Source organism: Megalobrama amblycephala, linkage group LG21 (assembly GCF_018812025.1).
Source record: "Megalobrama amblycephala isolate DHTTF-2021 linkage group LG21, ASM1881202v1, whole genome shotgun sequence".
NCBI classification, from domain to species: Eukaryota; Metazoa; Chordata; class Actinopteri; order Cypriniformes; family Xenocyprididae; genus Megalobrama; species Megalobrama amblycephala.
The window spans coordinates 30,835,683-30,851,507 of NC_063064.1; the positions used below are offsets into that span (position 1 = coordinate 30,835,683).

Here is a 15,825-nt window from a genome sequence, read left to right on the forward strand (position 1 = left end):
GAATTGTGTTATAAAGTCAGAATTGTGAGATATAAAGTCAGAATTGTGAGTTATAAAGTCAGAATTGTGAGATATAAAGTCAGAATTGCAAGATATAAAGTCAGAATTGCGAGATATAAAGTCAGAAATCTGATATAAAGTCAGAATTGTGAGTTATAAAGTCAGAATTACCTGATATAAAGTCAGAATTGTGAGATATAAAGTCAGAATTGTGTTATAAAGTCAGAATTGTGAGATATAAAGTCAGAATTGTGAGATATAAAGTCAGAATTGCAAGATATAAAGTCAGAATTGTGTTATAAAGTCAGAATTGTGAGATATAAAGTCAGAATTGCGAGAAATAAAGTCAGAATTGTGTTATAAAGTCAGAATTGTGAGTTAGAAAGTCAGAATTGCGAGATATAAAGTCAGAATTGCGAGAAATAAAGTCAGAATTGTGAGATATAGTCAGAATTACCTGATATAAAGTCAGAATTGCGAGAAATAGTCAGAATTGTGTTATAAAGTCAGAATTGTGAGATATAAAGTCAGAATTTTGTGAGATATAAAGTCAGAATTGCGTGATGTAATGTCAGAATTGCGAGATATAAAGTCAGAACTGTGAGATATAGTCAGAATTACCTGATATAAAGTCAGAATTGCGAGAAATAAAGTCAGAATTGTGAGATATAGTCAGAATTACCTGATATAAAGTCAGAATTGCGAGAAATAGTCAGAATTGTGTTATAAAGTCAGAATTGCGAGATATAAAGTCAGAATTGTGAGATATAAAGTCAGAATTGTGAGAAATAAAGTCAGAATTGCAACATATAAACTCAGAATTGTGAGTTATAAAGTCAGAATTGCGAGATATAAAGTCAGAATTGTGTTATAAAGTCAGAATTGTGTGATATAAAGTCAGAAATCTTATATAAATTCAGAATTTTGAGATAAAGTCAGAATTGTTATAAAGTCAGAAATCTGATATAAAGTCAGAATTGTGAGATATAAAGTCAGAATTGCGAGATATAAAGTCAGAATTGTGTTATAAAGTCAGAAATCTGATATAAAGTCAGAATTGCGAGATATAAAGTCAGAATTGTGTTACAAAGTCAGAATTCTGAGTTATAAAGTCAGAATTGTGAGATATAAAATCAGAAATCTGATATAAAGTCAGAATTGTGTTATAAAGTCAGAACTGCGAATTACAAAAGTCATCTTTTTTTAATTTTTTTTATTTTTTTGTGGCGGAAACAAGCTTCCATAATTCTATATGAAATAGTCACTATTTTATACTTTATCCAAAGGTATATAATCAATAAATTACTTAAAAATAGGCTGCTAAGTTAATATTAAAAGTGACAAACATTTTAGACACAATTTTGTCAATATTGACCGTTTTTTCTTTATTCCGCCAAAGAAAATACTTCCAGGGTCGTGTTCGGTTCCTGAATGATCCTGCGTTTTTGAATGAATCGGTTGAGTCAGTGATTCAATGACTCATTCATAAAAAAAGTTACTTGCTTCATTCCTGAATGAATCAGCTGTTTCGAATGAATTGGTTGAGTGAATGAATCAATGACTCACTCATTAAGACACCTACAGGCGGTTTCAGTTTCATATTTTTAAAGTACATTTACGTTTTATATTTCAGTATTCATTAATCTACATTACTCTCATAACGTTATTGATGCAATTGTAACTGCAGTGTAAATGCACTCTGTAAATACATCGTAGTGGCAGTCGATACTGAATTCATTTGATAACAGCCTATAGCGTCAGTTAAGGGGATGCACACGTTTAAAAAGGTTAGAAAAGCTGCCCTCATAAAGATCAAAATGCCCCTAGAAGTCAATTTAAGAGGGGAAATATCGCCTCTTAATGGAGCAGTTCATTTCCTGCACTGCTTATTATTCAGTCTATAGAAAAGCACACCCTAATTGATCACAAACAGGGCCGGACCTTTGAGAAAACACGAGTAGGACTTGAGTATGTCGAGGCTTTTTGCGTGGTCTCCGTGTCAGGTGCCGTTACTGAGCATGCCCAGTAGTTTGTTGGGCTCCATGCCCTGCTGCTGTGCCATGCGCTGCACGTCGAAGCCCAGGTGCGTGAGGAACTGGACGACGCTCATCTCCTGCCCCGTTAGCTGCTCTCTGATCGTGGGGCACGTGGGGTTGCAATGGGGCCACGGACAGCTGTCAATCAAGTGGAGGGGGCAGCCCCTGGGCGGAGCCTGAACGCTGCTGCCGTTGCCGTGGTTACGGAGGCTGCGGTCCCAGCACTGGAGCGCTCGTGGAAGCGAGGTACCTTTCACGTGGATGTCCATCCAGTAACTGGATGAAAAAAGAATTGATTTGCTGTCATACGTATTTGCATAATGCAAACTGTATAAATATGATGATTGTTCATTATGATCTGTATACTCACCTTCTAGTGATGATCTCATGGGACAAACAGGCGGGAGCAAACATGGCCCTGTCAATCAAAACAATCAAGGGCCAATCAGAGGTGAGTTTGACTGTGAAACATTTGATGTTGTTAAGGTTAAAATCCTGAATCCTGTGAGAAATGTGCTTACGGGACGTTTTTGAGGGTGTTTCTGAGTTCGCTGCCCAAGTTCTGGATGTATCGCCACTGGCTCTCCTGTACCGGCTGACCCGTCAGATGGACGTTATCAACTGTCAGCTGAGCCTCATCAAACAGCCACTGAACCACAAACACCGGCACTGAGAACGGGGCGAGAGACACAGACACAGAGTGAGAGAGAGTGTGCAAACAGTTTTCAATTTAATTTTAGCTTAAATTTGAGTCAATATGTTACTTTTACAAACATTTCCATATAGCTTTCATTCATTTTTATTTCAGTTTTAGTCATTTTTATTTCAGTAGTGCCTCAACACTAACAGCACTGGTGTGTGTGGTTGTTTCAGACACTAGAGGGCAGTGTGGACTCACGTACTCTTCAGTGTTGGATGAACCTTATAGCCAAAGAAGCAGTTCCAGTCCTCACCACCATGGGCTTCACTGCAGCGCTCTGGAACCACACTGTGCCAGTACCTGCAAACACAAAGCACGGTTAGTCCATCTCTGTCAAACAGACTACAGAAGCCTGTTTCTGCCACATAAGAAAAAAAACCTTAATGATAAAAATGTTTAAATTATGACACATCAATTATGACAAGACAATTGACATACAAGTCATATTTATGAGATTAAAAAGTCAAAATTATGACATACTAAGTAATTATAACACACTAAATCATAATTATGAGACTAAAAAGTCAAAATTATGACATATCATTAAAAAATTGAAATTATGACAAAAATCATAATTATAACAAACTAAATGATATAAGAGTAAAAAGTCAAAATTATGAGATAAAGTCAAAGTTATGACATACTAAGTCATAATAATAACATACTAAGTAATAATTATGATGGGAAAGTCGAAATCATGCCTTAAGAAGTCTTAATTATGAGATTTTAAATAAAAATGGAAATTATGACAGAAATTCAATTGACAAAGTCAAAATAATACTAAACCATAATTATGAGACTAAAAAGTCAAAATTATTTCCTAAAGTCAATTATGAAATAAAACGAAATTATGACATAAAAAGTCATAATTGACATACTAAGTCATAATTGACATACTGACATTGACTAATACTAATACTATATATACTAATATACAATATACTAATACTAATACTAATACTAATTGACATAAGTCAATTATGAGATAAAAAGTCAGAATTATGACAAAAAGTCAGAATTATGACAAAAAGTCAGAATTATGAGATAGTCTTAATTGACATACTAAGTCAATTATGAGATAAAAAGTCAGAATTATGACAAAAAGTCAGAATTATGAGATTGTCTTAGTTGACATACTAAGTCAATTATGAGATAAAAAAAGTCATAATTATGACAAAAAGTCAGAATTATGAGATAGTCTTAATTGACATACTAAGTCGATTATGAGATAAAAAGTCATAATTATAACAAAAAGTCAGAATTATGAGATAGTCTTAATTGACATACTAAGCCAATTATGAGATAAAAAGTCATAATTATGACAAAAAAGTCATAATTATAACACTAAATCATAATTATGAGACTAAAAAGTTGGAATTATTACTTGAAAAGTCAATTATGACATAGGCCTACTAACTTAATTAGGACATAATGATGAAATTATGAAAAAAAAAGTTGTAATTATGAGATTAAAAATCGAAATAATGACTTAGTATGTCATAATTTGTCTTTTTATGTCATAATTGTGATTTAGAAGCATGATTGTTTTCTTGTGTGTCTCTCACCGGACTCCTCTCTTGATGGCGTCGGTCGGCGCGCAGCTGATGGTGTCGATGCAGTCGCTGCAGCGGTACTGTTTATTATCCAGAAACCAGCCTGAGTCTGCCAGCCCGCGGACCTGAACAGAGCCGTGACCCAGATCCTTCAGCAGCTCCGACACACGGTCCACGTTCAACAGGACGCCTGTCCCGCCGGCGCTGTCAAGCAAAAGTCGGTACAAGACTGTTAACTAAACAACGTGTGTGTGTGTGTGTGTGTGTGTGTGTGTGTGAATATTTGAGTATATTTGACATTGTATTTGAGTATATTATACAGTTTTGTTATTGGTAACTATTAAAAAATGTTGTTGTTAGTTGAAATAAAGCTCATAATTATGACATAAAACATCAAAATTATGACAAACAAAATTATGCAATAAAGTCTAAACTGACATACTGACTCAATTATAACATACTAAATAATAATTATGAGATAAAAAGTAAAGATTATGACAGTCAATATTATGAGATACTGGAAATTGATGTACTGAGTCAATTATACCATACTAAGTAATAATTATGAGATAAAAAGTCAAAATTATGAGATAGTCGAATTTATGACATACTGAGTCAATTATAACATACCAAGTAATAATTATGAGATAACTCGAAATTATGACAAAAAGTCGAAACTATGAGATAAAGTCGAAATTATGACATACTGACTCAATTATACCAAGCAATAATTATGAGATTAAGTTGAAATTATGACAAAAATAGTCAAAATTATGACATACTGAGTCAATCATAACATACTAAGTAATAATTATGAGATATGAAGTCAATATGAAGATATGAGATATGAAGTCAAAATTATGAGATATAGTCGAAATTGTGACATACTGAGTCAATTATAACTTAAGTAATTTAGATAAAAAGTCGAAATTATGACAAAAAGTTCCAAATTATGAGATATAGTCAAAATTATGGCATAGAAAAAGAAATTACAAGATAGCCGAAATTATGGCATACTAAGTAAGTCAAAACTATGACAAAAAGTTGAAACTATGAGATTATTATTTCGACTTTGCATCTCATAATTATGACTCAGTATGTTTATGAATTATGAATTATGATATGACTTAGTATGTTATCATTTCAGTTATCTCATAATTATGACTGTCATAATTTTGAAATGGCATTTCATGACTATTGCCACTAGATGGCCTTAAAGCTCTATATGGAGCATATGAACTGAACATTGGAAATAAAACAATTTGAAGTCGATTTGCTTCTTTATGCATACAGGTATGTATTTAGACACTGAAAAAATGAGCAATTTTTATTTTAATGTTGAGCATTTTGTAGTTTTGTATATTTCTCCATGAAAATGTATGAGTCACTCACTCACCTGCTCCCGGCCAGCAGCAGGACTTTAGCGCTGTCGAGTCCTTTAGTCACGAGCTCCTTTATGACCTCCTGAATGATCTGAGAACCCATGAACGCGTAATCATCTGAATACACACAGACACGGCGTGTTATTCACACACACATACACACACACACACACGGATGAATGTAGATGATGCAGATGTGTGTTTTTTACTCTGGTCTGTCTTTGCTGATGATCCGCTCCACACGTCACTGGAGCAGTACGGCACAAACCTGCAGACACACTCTTATTACTCTGATGTGTGTGTGTGCATGTACTGTCCTCAAAATTAAGGAAACTCTGACCTATCCTACTTTACAAAAGTAGTAAACAGTAAAAAAATATAAAAATGCAAAAAGTTTTCAGTTTAGGGGTAGAAAACATTATTATCTCAGTATAAAGCTGTCATCTTACACTCTGTTTGCATTCCACCAGTGTGGATTTTCCTCCGGCTGAGGAGACAGAATCCCTGTTCCTGAAACACACACAGTTTTCAGCTTTAAATGTTTCGACACAGAGAATATATTGTTTTTGGACACGCTTCCCTGTGGTTAGGATATTGTGAGCGTTGCTAGGGTGTTGCTATGCTGTTGCCAAGATGTTCTGATTGATTCTTAGGTGGTTTCTTGACATACTTAGGGCCATATAATTTGTTTTTATGATTTCATTTTATCCCAAATTTGATTTTATTTTTTTCCCTAATTCTGTTTCTGCATTCTAATTTTTCTGGATTCTGTTTTAATGGTTAAATTAAATTGTAGTTATCAAAATACATATCCAATCAATTGAAATAATGAAGCTTATTAAATTTAACAACAACAATTTCTTTCTAAACATCAACAACTTTAACAAAAATTACATTATTAGGACCCTTTGAAATCTGTTTTATTTTCCCCCAAATTCTGTTATTTTATTTTTTTATTTTCATTTTTCGTTTGGATACTGATTTTTTTTTTTTTTTTTTTTTTTTTTTTATTGTTCTGGATGCCGTTTTAATGGTTTATCATAAAACATCCAATCAATTGAAACAATGAAACATTCAATTTAACGTTTTATTAAAAGTTTAACAAAAATGAAATTTGTAGGGCCCTATGAAATCTGTTTTATTTTCGCCCAAATTCTGTTTTTATTTTATTTTATTTTATTTTATTTTATTTTATTTTATTTTATTTTATTTTATTTTATTTTTCATTTTAATTTTTCTGGGTTCTTTTTTTTTTTTCGGTTTTAATTGTTCAGGATTCCATTTTACTGGTTAAATTAAACTATAGTTATCAAAAAACATCCAATCAATTGAAATGATGAAACATTCAATTTAACAAACATTTTATTAAAAAGTTTAACAAAAATGAAATGAAAAAATGAAAATTTGAAAATTTTTAGGGCCCTATAAAATCTGTTTTATTTTTCCCAAATTCTGTATTTTCTGTTCTCATTTTTAGTTAAATTTAAATACTTATATAATCTATTTAATTCATAAAACTGTAATAATTTAATAATTTATTACAATTTTTGCAATAATTTACAATGATTACAGAAATTCAGTGCTGTCTGTTTTAAAGTTTTTAAAGTTATAATTTAATACAAATTTAATTAAGCAATTCCGTGACATTCCGTGTTATACTGTAAATTGCATTTTTATGACTGGATTCTGCTGAAATCGTAGAGCCCTACTGTGAGTGTGCGGTCAATTCATCGCTGTATTCTGAGAACTCGAGCTTAAATAAACAGCGGTCAGAGGTCAGGTTAAAAGGTCAGAGGTCAGGTGGGCGTGACTGACCTGTCCTGGTCGGAGGCCATTTACTGGAACTCATGAGCCGTCTCATGGTCTCGTATCTGCTGTCGCAGGTGTGTTTGCTGAAGCAGTACCATCCACCTGAAACACAAACACGTCACATAACACACACACTAAAACTTTCAGAACTCACAACCAACCGATTCACTCACCCTCCAGGAACATCAGCCACCGCCGGCTGCCTCGGGACTCCTTTATGTAGTAACTGAATCAGAAAAAGACATAAATATACGAGACATTAGATGAATGTGCACACCTGTTGTCGGCAGACTCAAGCGCGTGGAGTATGTCAGAAACTGAACGCGCATCTGTATACAGATGTCATGCCAGTGGGCGGGGCTTATGATGCAATGATGTATAACTATTGGTCGATGTCTTGCTCTGGAGGCAGTCATATGCAAATGTATTTGCCCATGTGACGTCACAGATCCCGCAATTTCAAAACAAGCTGTTTTGAAGCTTGATTAAATAAATACTTTTTTTATAATGAGGATAATTATTTTTTGAAACTTGCAGAATGTTGTAATGTAAAAAGATCAAAGCAAATTTGATTCCTCATGTCATGACCCCTTTTTAAGTTTAATTGACCCCTTTTCAGTTTATTGCCAAGGCAACATTTCTTAGTTTAAGTTTTCAACTAATATTTAGGGGTGAATTCAGGTTGATTGGGACACTTTTTCCCAGTCATCTCAATGGGAAAATGTGGCCCTGAATTCACCTCTCTATTTTATTTTATTTCAGCCTTATTTCAAATAACAAAAATGTTTTTAATACACAGCAAAATCCCCAGAGTTAAATAAACTCTGCTCAGAGAACATATGTTCCCTCTCTACGTAGAGTTAAAATAACACTGAAGCAGAGTTAAAGTTAATGAGATAATATGCTGTTTGTGGAGATGTTTAATCAGATCTTAAGAGATTTAATGTCTTTTATCTTCAGTTGATTTCATCTAAAGCTGTGGCTGAAAGTCATTTGTAGTTATTGTGTTTCTCTTCAGTGATTATGCTTGTTAACAGCAGGTGTTCATCACTAATACTCAATCATAACTTAATCACTTAATTATCTCATTAACTTTAACTCTGCTTCAGTGTTACTTTAACACTATATAGAGAGGGACCATATGTAATCTGAGCAGATTTTGCTGTGTAGTTTTAGATTTAGTTAATGATAATAACCCTGATGCAAAGTCAAAACATGCATTAACCAGATCAACCAAATCGAGAATTGGTTCTAAAAGAGCGATTTGAAGCGTCTGTGTGTCCTAAATTAAGAACTGAACGTTTAAATTCCATTTAAATGTTTACATTTGATTTGAGTTAGCAAACAGGACACATAATTGCAATTCGAATGTAAGGAAGAAGAATTAAAATAAACTAAAGTGCTTGTATTTTTGCATATTTAGTTTAGATATGGTATCATTTAGTGGTGGAAAAACTTAATTTCCCAGAATGCATTGTTCGTGTTCAATTTCTCTGAATTGCAGGTCAGTAAATTCCTCTTCCTGTCATTCCCATTCAGATGTTTCTGGGTTAATTCAGTTAAAATTCACACTCATAAACTTGAATTCTGAATGTTGCTCAAGTTCATCCCTGTTCTGAACAGCTGCTGAATCTCTCTCTCTCTCTCTCTCTCTCATCACACACATCAAGCTGGAGCGTGAAGAGACCCAGAATAAAGGCATCAGACACAGATAGATTTAGATTGTTTCATCTCATGGGATGAAGAGAGAGAGCATGACAGAGGTTTAGAGAGAACACATAAGCATCAGCAGTTGTAATTATAGGTCAGTGATCTTCACGAACTGCTTTCTGATCATTGATCATGTTTGTGAGACACAAGAATGTGTGTGTTTGAGGCACTCAGATGTGGGCAGAAGTCTATATGAGGGTATATGTGGTTATCCCATGTTTGTTTTTGTGCGGTTGTGTGTGTGTGTGTGTGTGTATCAGACGTGGCTCAGAGTTGCAGTCATATAAAGATCAGTGTCTCGTATGCTGGAATCCCTTTGATGTGTTTAAACTCAAACATGCTTTACCATTTCTGCATCTCACTGATTTACATAACACAGATGCAGAAAAAATACATTCATATATATTATATTTTTAGTTGCCCATGTCTATATAATGTCAGGCAACTAAAATATAAACATGTTAATCTGCATATGTTATGTATTGTAATAAAAAATAACAGAAAAAAACGAAAACAAAGCTACACAGTTGTCCATTGAAGCAGTAATGTACTGTAAAAACAATGCATTCTGGATAATATTATTTGTCGTTTTCAAGAAAGTAAGCTATAGGCAAATATTACCCAGAATGCATTGTTTTTACAGTATATTACTTCTGTATATTACAATCAGGGTTGCCAGGTTTTCACAACAAAACCCGTCCAATTGCTTCTCAAAACTAGCCCAATGGCATTTCAGGGTGGTCCCGCGGTAAAAATCATGTTCTGGGGGGTAAAATTCGTGTTTTTGGCGGGGCTCCCCTGGTAAAATTCGCATTCTAGGGACTAAATATCACGTTATTTTGGGTCGATTCAACCTGCGGATATGAAAAACAACCCGCGGCAACAGTGTAAATGTAGCCCAATTCCGCGGAAAAACCGCGGACTTGGCAACACTGATTACAATGCATTCTGTAGATCACAATGCATTCTGGGTAATATTATTTGTCGTTTTCGAGTAAATAGCGTATAGGCCTCTTTTCTTAAAACGACAAATAGTACCCAGAATGCGTTGTTTTTATGATATATTACTGTTTCAATGGAAAACGTAGGCTATTTTACTGTGTAAATTTGTTTTGTTTTTTTACAGTTATTTTTTAGAGTGTAGATATGTTTGTGTAGTGTTTTGTGTGTTTGTGTGTGTGTGTGTATACACATTTAGTTAATACATTTTGTATTTTGTACACAAGTGCAAAGTATAGTCAAAAGGTGCGTCCCAATTCGCGGACTTGTGCACTATTTTTTGGCGTTTTTAAGTACAAATAGTGCGAGTAGTGCATTCACACAGAAAATTTAAAAAAAGAAAAAGTGCACTTTAAATACCCGGCTGATGCATAAATTAACAGGAAAAAGAAGTGTGGAATGTTGGACACTTCATGCACTGTCGCAGCTTTAATTACACTGCGGAGGGGGATCAGACTGTTTTATGACAAAATAAACATATAAAATTCATACACTACAAGGATGAGTACATAGTGTATAAGTGCGTAATTTGGGACGCAACTACAGTCCCTTTAAGACTCGTTCCCATTTCACTCGGCGGCCATCTTTGAAACGCCTCTCTTTGAAAGCTCCTATCTCTTTGAATGGGGAAACATCAAATTCTCCAAAGTTGTTTACCAAGCTTTCGATTAAATTTCATATTTGAAACCACCAATGAAATCTGACAACAACTGTCTCATAAATTTTGTTTCTAAACGCTCGAATCATGACAAAAACGTTATTTTTCAAGCTGGATCAGGCTAATGCACATGCGCAGTCCTGTGCGCGTCTGACCGTTTCTATAGGAACCGGAGCTTTTAACGGCCGCTGCAGTGACGCGATTACTTCACCAATCTGGCTCTTATTTAGAAGGCGGGACTTATTCCGCCATATTGCGCGATGCACTTTCTCCCATTCAAAACAATACAAGTGATGCATCTTGTGTTATTCTATAGTCTTTATCATTATTCTGCAATATGTTTATCATACTTAATAATTGTAGAATTAATTGGCTTTAAATAAAATGGAGAAATTTGAATAATTTAATTGGAAGCATTTAAAAAATAGCTTGAAATGGTATGTAAATGTATAGAATATATCACTTCAGGTCAAATACATTTTTTCCACAAACATTATTAGCAGCAAAGCAACTGATTAACACAAGTAGGCATGGTAAAGACTTTATGGTGATTTTTTAAAATTTCCAAATATAGACGCATTGCGGAACCATGTGCGCGTGACATCACTCTTCTCACCTGCGATGCGCGGTCAGTACACACAACGCCATTATTTGCTTATTTTACTCAAACTGCTCAGAAGATTCCAAGACAAACCGAACCGAATCATTCCGATCATCTCTGCTGTCTGAGAATGTGAGGAATTAATATCTCACTCTAATTATCCGTGTCTGTCACATATATACACACACAAGTATAGATTGAGCAGATGTTTTATCAAACTAATATCTTACTGTAATTAATCACAGGTTCAGATCTTCTGAGATTCAGTGAGTGATTCTGTGATGGACAGTGACTCAATCCTTGTGAGGTTTGAACCTACAACCTTTCAGTTTCCCACCCAGCAGATGTTTAACCACTACACCGCACGTCTACATCTAAAGCCAGACATGCATTGAGGAGAAACCATCACTAACCCAGCAGGTGAGCCGTCGTTACAGGTGACCGATGAGTTCCTCAAGAACTGAAGCTTCATCTCCTGGTCCAGTTTCTGAGTTGAGCAGGGATAGAGGGATTGAGCCAAGTTTTTCACCTGAGTCATGAAACTGTCCATGTTTCCCTCCACAGCTGTGAAATCCAGAGGAAAACTCTCTGGTGTGTCCGTCCGGCGACTCTGAGTCCGCTGACCCCGAACCCTCCTGCCCTCCACGGACCCCAGCAGCAGCAGAACCAGCAGAACTCTGATCATCTCGACGGTTCTGATCTGGCTGTAAATCCACAAGGGGTTTTCCTCCAGCTGAGATTCATGAAAACTTACTGAAGAAACGTGGATGGTGAAGCTGAGTAAACGCAGCCTGTCTGTCCTCCTCCTGCGTTCAGATGACGGCAAGTGTCTGTGGCCCCATTATTTGGGGTTTTTATTGCTGACCTGTCAGCCAATCAGCAGAGAGGGCTGGATAAGTGGGCGTGACCCTGTCCTGACTGCCAATCAGCAGGGAGGGCTGGTCGAAAGGGGTGTGGCCCAGTGACACACGTGTTCCTTTGATCTCCAGAGTGTTAGTGTGAACATCTGAAGAACTGTGTAATGCTCATATTCAGTATGTGAATGTTGTTATTTACTACTTTTTTTCAATATTATGTTGTTATCTTCTACAATAACTTGTATATAAATTGCATATACTATATTTACACACAGGGCCCTAAAAAGTATTTATACACTTCACAATATCAATGCAAGTGTCATTTACTGTAAAGAAAGATGCACAGATATATAAATACACACACACAAACCATATGTTGTAAATTCCCCCATAAAACACTGTTTTAACTCCATAGAGAATCTCAGTCTGACGAAATCCATGTAAAAATAACAGAATATTAATGCCAGTTCCTGAGTGATGTGAGATATGAAACACAGTCACTCTAACACACGCGTATGTGTGTTTGTGCTCTGCAGGCGATTTCCTCATCAAATAACGCTAAACAAATTCAGAAGTTTTTAAATGGGCTGGAAAAACATCCACAAGGAGCGATTTCCCTAAATGACTTCCGTTTGGCAATATACTGCCTTTGCTCAGAGAGGTCAGGCAAACACGGCTGTTCAAAGGGCCGTTAGGAGAGAGTTTGAAGTTTTATTTCCTTTGCTGATGGTCTGGGCGGATAAGACGGAGCTGTTTGTTTGTTCAGACGCTGGTCGTTTCGCCGGGGCTCCTGTTCTTCAGGTGAAAGGGTGCAGAGGAGAACCTCACTGACACAAACACACAATATAAAGCACAACAGAAATGGGAAACTATACAGGAAAAAAACAGATCTTCATAAGGAAAAGCTTCAACACAAAGCGGGTTTATTTGTGCACGACTGTAATTTGAAATGCTTTATATAAAAATTATTAGTGTAGTGTAGCATGTTGGAAGCCCAGTTTGCTAGCATAAGTCAAAAGTCCCACTGGGCGAATATCAAACACCCAATTGTTTATAAATGTCATAACACACCTCTCCTCAATAATCCGCACGATTTGACACCTCATTCATGAGTCGATGACAAACGGTGCGGGAGGAGTAGTCCAGAAGAATAATAATAGGTATGCAAGAGAACAATAGTGATGCTTTGCCTTTGGCAAGCACCAGTAATTATACATTTTGTCTTAGTAGAAAATGTAAAAGAAAATCATTAAAAAATCATTACAAGTAACTTGAGTTACGTAGTCAGATTACTTTTTTCAAGTAACTACTAAAGTAATGCATTACTTTTTTAATTTACAACAAAATATTTAAGTTACTTTTTCAAATAAGTAATGCAAGTTACTTTGTTTTCACATTTATTGACTGACAACTCTCCTGTCCCTGAGACATTGTGTTGCTGTGTGAACATGATGGTTATTGTAGTTCTAGACTAAATGTGAACATGCATTTACTCCTCTCACTTGCACAACATTCAGTATTCCTCAAAATGAATAAAAACAGTGAAATGTAATTTCAAAATTGATGACCTATTATGCCCCATTTTACAAGATGTAATATAAGTCCCCATAATGTGTCTGTGAAGTTTCAGCTCATAATACCCCATGGATTTTTTATTATACCATGTTTTAACAGCCTATTTTTGGGTCTGAGAAAAAATGCGCTGATTTGGTGTGTGTACCTTTAAATGCAAATGAGCTTTGAGCCCCCAAGCTTGTGATTCCTAAACACTGAGGCATAAATAATACAGGAGAAGCTCACACAGCAAATATAAAGGCCTTTGCACACTGAGTCCGAAATTTTTGTATGCGTTTTTATGTATACGTAATCCTAAAAATTTGAGACCTTGCACACTGAGTCCGATGCGTATTAATGATTCCGATGTGACAAAATTCACAAAACAATACAAAATGGAGTCTTCAAGCAGTGAGCATGTCCTCTCTCTTCTTAAAAAGAGAAAAAGAAAGAGGAAATATTGGGTCCATCCAATCCTGAGATTGCATAGAGAGAAAGGAGAGTTCACCTCATCAAGGAGCTGCATGATTATCCCGAGCAATTCCGAGTTTACGTTGCAAGTGGCTCTGAATTGTCAAAACGTCTCTCAAAATGCATGCCACGAATGCGAAAAACGCAGAAAATCGAACCTGATCCGAAGTTTCGGAGGCAGTATGTAAACGTGACTGACACAACGTGAGGTCGTATTTATTTTTTAACGTTTCAAAATTTCGGACTCAGTGTGCAAAGACCTTAACTCTCAAAATGGATCATTACAAACTGTTCGTGATGCACCATATCGGATTACGTAGGTATGGCATGTGTTTTGTGTATGTTTGCTAACATTCGATTCTGAATGAGTTTGATAGCGTGCTGCACGGCTAACATGGCTAAAGCTACACACTGTTGGAGAGACTTGAATACAGTAAAGGCAGGAACACACCAAGCCGACGGTCGGCCAACGGGCAGTTTTTGTTCATCGGCCTAAACTAAGTTTTCTCAGTGTGTTCTGCACCGTCGGCTGAAGTCGGTCCTCGTCTGCTTTTTTTCAGCCAATTCGACATGTTGAATTGGCGTCATAGCTCGTCGGTCCGTTGGGCCATCTGATCATTCTGATTGTCTGTTCAGCTACTGCCACCTGCTGGTATAGAAAGCCATTTCTTCTTATGCAGGTGCAGAACGGACGTACAACTGTTGGTTTGGTGTGTCAGGCCAACTTTGGACCCAAACGCTGCCGACGTGAGCCAACCCCGCAGTCCACTTTCATCGCCACTACTTTGCCGGCGTCGGCTTGGTGTGTTCCTGCCTTAAGAAACAATGATAACTTTAGCCATGCACATTTAACAGTACATTAGCAACGTGCTAACAAAACACATTCAGAAAGACAATTTGCAAACATCACAAAATATATATGAAATCGGATCATGAACAGTTGGTATCGATGCATCTTTGAGAATCAACTTCTGTGCAAATCCTGTGTTTTACTGACCCTCGTGCAAAGCAGTCTGGTGTAAAATGTTTTGCACATACTAGTATATGAATTTATCTGGACACGTTACCTTCATAAATAAAATTACACCACTGCATCCTTATTGGCTCAGATGCCAGGAGTTTCAAGGACATTTAAGTGTGTTTGATCAGGGTTGTAGCTAAACTGCGGACAGCTGCACTCCAGGACCAGTGTTACTGGTACTCCGTTGTCACTTGCAAAAACAAAATGGTGGCTCTGTGGGTGAAAACATACATATTAAGGGGTGGTAATATTATAATAAGATCCCCTTCCTATGTCACAAGGGGAATGAAATCTGAACGGCTCATTTTTTCACATGATTGCAAAGAAAGCCTTACCAAAACAAAGTTACTGCGTTGTCCTTTTTCACATTTTCTGGTTTGGTAGGTGCACAGGGGACCCGATTATAGATTATGGATATTATATTATAGTGTAAAATGAGTAATAAAAAGAAAGTGAGTTCGTTTTAAAGTCAAG

At 36.0% G+C, this 15,825-nt stretch overlaps 1 protein-coding gene and 1 long non-coding RNA gene across 2 annotated transcripts; one reads left to right on the forward strand and one right to left on the reverse strand.

Moving 5' to 3' along the window:
* Nucleotides 1-1,145: 1,145 nt before the first annotated feature.
* LOC125257088 (palmitoleoyl-protein carboxylesterase notum1a-like) lies at nt 1,146-13,574 on the reverse strand. The gene is made up of 11 exons (XM_048173527.1): nt 11,862-13,574; nt 7,654-7,706; nt 7,487-7,582; nt 6,121-6,181; nt 5,881-5,939; nt 5,686-5,788; nt 4,302-4,493; nt 2,939-3,036; nt 2,558-2,705; nt 2,407-2,454; nt 1,146-2,312 (listed from the first exon to the last, which is right to left on the reverse strand). Exons 1-11 carry the CDS (start codon nt 12,131-12,133, stop codon nt 2,000-2,002), a joined length of 1,443 nt encoding a protein of 480 aa, XP_048029484.1. The 5' UTR covers nt 12,134-13,574; the 3' UTR covers nt 1,146-1,999.
* Nucleotides 2,600-12,148, forward strand: LOC125257089. Its single transcript, XR_007182238.1, has 5 exons — nt 2,600-2,736; nt 2,910-3,054; nt 4,338-4,506; nt 11,694-11,868; nt 12,013-12,148. It is a non-coding gene; the product is annotated as an uncharacterized LOC125257089 (long non-coding RNA).
* Nucleotides 13,575-15,825: the final 2,251 nt, after the last annotated feature.

What these genes read in the sequence shown, in the direction of transcription:
- LOC125257088 (XM_048173527.1), bottom strand. Translation starts at nt 12,133, where the DNA reads ATGATCAGAGTTCTGCTGGTTCTGCTGCTGCTGGGGTCCGTGGAGGGC. An exon ending in AACGACGGCTCACCTGCTGG is followed by an intron (nt 7,707 to 11,861) that starts GTTAGTGATGGT and finishes TTTCTGATTCAG; the next exon opens with TTACTACATAAAGGAGTCCC. An exon ending in GCCATCAAGAGAGGAGTCCG is followed by an intron (nt 3,037 to 4,301) that starts GTGAGAGACACA and finishes TTGTGTTTGCAG; the next exon opens with GTACTGGCACAGTGTGGTTC.